This window comes from Telopea speciosissima, chromosome 11 (genome assembly GCF_018873765.1).
Source record: "Telopea speciosissima isolate NSW1024214 ecotype Mountain lineage chromosome 11, Tspe_v1, whole genome shotgun sequence".
Taxonomy (NCBI): Eukaryota; Viridiplantae; Streptophyta; class Magnoliopsida; order Proteales; family Proteaceae; genus Telopea; species Telopea speciosissima.
This window is the reverse complement of record NC_057926.1, coordinates 582,296-587,783: the sequence shown is the minus strand read 5'-3', so window position 1 is coordinate 587,783 and position 5,488 is coordinate 582,296. Positions and strand designations below refer to the sequence as shown.

General features: G+C 43.6%; 1 protein-coding gene across 2 annotated transcripts in view; it reads left to right on the top strand.

The window, feature by feature from the left end:
* The window catches only part of LOC122646579 (bifunctional peptidase and (3S)-lysyl hydroxylase Jmjd7), a 44,214-nt gene extending 39,386 nt beyond the window's left edge, over positions 1–4,828 (top strand). The window contains exons 3-4 of one of the 2 annotated variants that reach the window (XM_043840156.1): positions 4,287–4,357; positions 4,467–4,828. In XM_043840156.1, coding sequence (XP_043696091.1) covers positions 4,287–4,357; positions 4,467–4,798 — 403 coding nt within the window. In that variant the 3' untranslated portion in view covers positions 4,799–4,828. The remainder of the gene's footprint in view (positions 1–4,286; positions 4,358–4,466) is intronic. The other variant, XM_043840157.1, reaches the window with a different exon arrangement.
* Positions 4,829–5,488: the final 660 nt, after the last annotated feature.

Here is a 5,488-nt window from a genome sequence, read left to right as displayed (position 1 = left end):
CATTAATTGTGCAGCCATGTGGCAGGTCAGATGGTGCTGAAAGTAGGCAGGTAGTATCAACTCACGTGCATAGTAATCCATCTACATTAGGAAACTAAATATATTTGGTTTATCTTGTATAGAAACCATATCACATGTGATATCGGTTCATAGTCAATCACTTCTTTCCTAGTTATTGAGATAGACTAGGATTCTCAATCCTTGTATTATATATATTCATTCTCCTTAAAGAAATTAATGCAATGAAAATCAATCCATAATATGGTATCCAGAGCCTAGATGCTCCACCGGGCACAAGCATCTTTTTTTTCCCCTTTTTCTGCTCCCGCGAGCATCTCACCTTCTTCAATCCTATACATCAACACCGTCTGCCTCCTCTCTCTACAACAAGCTCTTTGTCATGTCCATCGATCCCTCAATTACACCCATCGCCATCTCCATTACTCCATCTGTCACTCCCCTGCTTACCTTCCCATCGGTGCAACACTTTATATCCATAAAGCTCTCTAGATCTAACTTCTTGATCTGGAAAAAGCAAATCATACCCTTTTCAAAGGGTTAAGGCTTGTTTGGTTTCCTCGGTGGCTCTCACCAACAACCAACCGATCCTGCTGCTGCTGCCTGGCAAAAACAAGATGCTCAGTTAGTCAGCCTTCTTGTTGCTTCACTCACTGAAGATCTAGTTCCTCCTCTCTTGGACAAGGAAACCAGTCCTGAATGCTGGAACACTCTCCAGAAGCCTATGGGTCCATGTCCTCTACCAGGATCATGTCTCTCCATCTGGACTTGCAGAACCTTCGCCAAAAGCCTGATGAGTCGGTTACTTCTCTTCTCCGCCTTGCAAAAACTATTTTTGATGAAGTTTCAGCCTCTGGTAATGCCCTCAAGCCAACCAAATTCAATCTACATGTCCTCCGAGCTCTGTGTGATGATTTGCAGGACGTTGTTTCTGGCATCCTCATTCGTCCTACTCCTCCGTCTTATACTAAACTTCATGGTCTCTTACTTAGTCATGAAAGCATGTGCACCTTTCGGAAATTGTCCATTAGCGATGTTGCTGCTCCTTCCACTCCCTTTGCCCATACCGTTCAGTGGTCCCGCTCTTCCACCCGGTGACAATGGCTCCTCCTTAGGCCGTGGGGGGCATGGCAGATCTGGGTGTGGTCTTGTTGGTTGTTTTGGTCAATATGGTGGTCGTGGTTATCAATGGTGTTCAAAGTGCAACCGCAACAATCATTCTACTGCCAACTGTTTCTTTCGCCCTCAGACCTCTTATCCTCATTACTTGCCCCCTCCCCCTCATGTCAATTTTTCTCTTTTCCCCTACCCTAATCCATCCACACCCTACCCTAATCTCAACCTCCCACTTCTCCCTAATCCTCACCCCTCCACCGCCCTCCCTTGGTACCCTGATACGGGTGCATCCTACCATGTCACTTCTGACATTCATTCCATGTCCTCCTATGATGAATACACTGGTCCTGATCAGGTGCATGTAGGCAACGGTAAGGGATTGCCAATCACAAATATTGGTAGTGGTTCTATCTCCTACCCATTCTCTTCTCTTTCATTTAAATTATCTAATATTTTACTTGTCCCATCTATTTCCAAAAATGTACTTTTTGTCCAATAGTTTGCCAAGGATAATAATGTGTTTTTTGAATTCCATCTCTCCTTTTTTCTTGTGAAGGATCAGGTCACCAAGTCAACATTGCTACCCGGTCCGAGTAGCGGAGGGCTATATACTCTCCATCCTAGTTCTTCCCGTTCTTCTCCGTTTGGTCACGTAGCCAAGCACACCACTCTTTATGGTTGGCATTGCCGTTTGGGTCACCCACATGAACGCCTGCTTCGTCATATGTTGAAGGCTAATAGTCTACCGTGCCAGCCCGCACGCTTGAGTCCAGTTTTTCTGTTGTGTCAGTTGGGTAAATCTAGTAGATTGTCTTTATCTACGTCTCATGTGCGAAGTCCGTTTCCATTGGATCTTGTTTCCATTGGATCTTGTTTACAGTGATGTTTGGGTTCCCTCTGCTACCCCTCTGTGTCCGGACACTATTATTATGTAATTTTCGTTGATGATCATAGCAAATTTATTTGGTTTTACCCATTATTGTGTAAGTCAGATTTGTATTCCATTTTTCTTCAATTTCAACTAATGGCTGAACGTTTCTTAAATTTCTTCAAACAGATTGGTGAGGGGAGTATCGCTCTCTTCCTCCACTCTTACTAAACTTGGCATTATTCATTGCGCGGCCGCTCCTCACACTCATGAGCAACAAGGGGCTGTAGAGCGCCGTCATCGCCATATCACTGAAACTGGTCTTTCCCTTCATGCTCATGGGTCTGTCCCAATGTCTTATTGGCATTATGCCTTTGACATGACCGTTTTACTCATCAATAGAATGCCCTTCACGGTGTCTGGTGGTCTTTCCCCTTTTCAATTTGTTCACAACAAACCATCTAAATACTCCTTACTCTGTGTTTTTGGTGTCTCTATTACCCCAATCTTCGCCCCTATAATTGTCATAAAAGGGAGTATCGGTCTCAACTGTCCGTGTTTCTCAGACACAGTCCCTCCCACTTTGCTTATCGTTGTCTAGACCTCTAATCTAACCGCCTCTTCATTGCTAGGCATGTGCACTTTGATGAGTCATCATTCCCTTTTCTCACCGCCTCTATTTTAGATCCACCACCTTCACCTTCCCCTACCTCATCTCCATGGGCCGTTGCATCTCTACGGCCATCCTACTCGCCCCCTACTCATGTTCCTTCACCGAGTGCATCTGTGGTCCCGCCCTCCTCACGGTCCTCTCCTTCATCACTTTCTCCTATTCCCTTGGCGGTAGCCCTTAGAGACTCCGAGTTCCCCTACTCACATCTCAAGTTTCAGTCCAGACTGAGTTGGCCACATGGAAAAAAAAATTATTAAAAAAATTTCAGGAATATTAAGAGGGAATATGGGACCACAAAGGGGCTGTATGGAAAAACATGGGAGGGCAAAATGATCTAATTTGAAGCTCAAATTTGACACGTGGCCAATCCAGACCATTCCTTGGGTGTCCAATGGTTGAAATTTCCACATCAGCCTTTCGTGTGGCACAACTAGGTATGCTCACCTATACATTCTACATGGGTGTGCACATCCATAAAACATTTTGCCTTTCTAAAATGTAGACTTTTTTTTTGGGGGGGGGGGGGGGGTTCGGAGTTACTTAGGATGCTATGAACAAAATGGACCCATTACTCGTAGAAATTAAAGGTTTGGTAAAGCTTTCCTGCATTGGGAGGATTTCTTTTATACCCATCTCGGCGTATAAATCTATCTCTTCGTTGCAAGGATCTAAAATTCAGACTTGGCGGCGCAATAGGCCTCCAGAAACCAGATGAAATTGGCTTGAATCAGCCGCATCAGAAGAAATGGGATTTTGGGGGAGGGTGTGTATAGATTTCCTCAGATTCTGTATTTTTTGGGCTTTTTGGCTCAAGAATGTTGTAGATTTATACGAAACGATAAGTTTCCTCGACTTCCTGCTTTTTCTTGTGATCAAAGGAAAGAGATAATTGCCAAAAGATGAGGTTTGTATGCATTTTTTACTGATTCAGTTTTCCTTCTGAAGGATCAGTGGAAATCGGAATCTGCGTCGATGGATTCTTATTTGAATCAGGCGATTTAGCCTATTCGATTCTGATTTTGAAGTCCATGTTTCATCGCCCTGCTTTAGGTGTGAAGAACAAAAATTCTCAATGCCTATAAATCCATCAAAACTTGCACTATAGGCAAGTTTCCATGCTTCCACAAGTATCATTCATGCCAGCTCCATTTGTTTAGTGTTTTTACCTCTTAATTTCAGGGGAATGCACCCAGGAAAATCATTTGGTCTCTGAGCCAGAATTTTTGATTCACTTTAATCACTAGCTCCATTCAAATGTTGAACCATATTGCATTGTGGAAGCAAAGCATAGAAAAAAATTTAAAAATGAATAAGCTTTTATTGTCCCATATAACTTTTTAGGGAAAAAGAAGCCCGCGCTGCCAGTGCGGAGATCACTGAGCATGCCCTCTCACATCCCACCTGTGGACCCCACACTCCTTATTGAACGTCCCGCTTACTAGATGATTCGATTATCCACCTCCCCATTCACCCCCCCTTGTTGGGAACAACACTTTTGGTGTTGTAGCTCTCTCCCTATTCCCTAACTTTTAATCTGGCAACTTCATAATTTGTTCACCCACCATTGGTGCATTAAACGCATATTGGACTGATCAACTGGAGTTAACGCAGGCCAAGTATGTGGTTTCATCATGTTAGACAGAGTCCAGATGACAGAGGACTTGCCATTGCAATAAACTATTGTAAGGAAACCAGTCTTTTCATCTTTTCTTTTAATTTTTTATTTTATTTTGCGCCCCGTCCTGGGGTCTGTTGATGGTTTTGATGCTAAGAAACGGATCATTCTGATAGGGTATGATATGCAGTTCGATATCAAGTATGCATACTTCAACTTCTTACAATCAACTCATTGTCCATCATCCAATTTTTTGCTGGAGCCAAGGACTCTGAAGGATTCTAACATCAGTAAACCAACCACTTCTGAAGATGATGCTGCAAAACAGGACCTTAGTTGCAGGTATTTATCAGCAACTCACCACGAGATTCCTCCGGCTACAAAAATCGAACTTGATGATGCTTCAGAAGTAGCAGATGTTAAAGAATATTTGGGCGACTATGACTATAATGTGGAGTTGGTTTGCAAAGTGATTTGCAAGGCTACAGGTCATTCAGAGCAGATTTAGATAAGCTGGGGAACATATGATGGATTTGGGCTTATTAGATAAATAACAAGTTTGCGGTCAGATAAATAACATGTATGTGGTCAGATTATTGTCTTATTATTATTATTATTTTTTTTGGGGGGCGCTGAAGAGTTTTCTGCCCGGGAGCTCGGCACCTGCGTTAGTGTGAAGGCCAATGGGAGTGCACATCGAAGCATCAACATGGGTGGGATTTGTGTGTTTCATGGGGGTAGGGTGTTCATTTTGACCTACCATGTGTCTGGGAGTAGGAGCCATGTTCCTGGACAGAGTCTTTTACCCTTTTCTTATTTTTTTTGTTTAATAATCACAGGCAGATTGATTGTTACAATAGCATGTTACATAAATGTAAATAAATAGGGAAGAAAGCTTTTCTGTGTGGGTGTGCCGGGTATGGGGTGAAATGAATGCCCCGCTCCCATGAAAGGTGGTAATGTCTATCCTGTTGATGCCTCCGGACATGCTTCCATTGGTCCTGTGCATGCATAGGGGCCATGGTCTCCCACAGAGAACTCTTCCCATGTTGCTCGATCGTGTGGCCGTTGCACCAGCACCAGCACCATCACCATCACCGTGGGGCCAATGAGGGTTGGGGCGGTCATTTTGGGGGCGGGTTTGGCTTGTTTTTGAGTTCACGGTCCATAAACATTGGAGCATGCAAATTTACCGTTT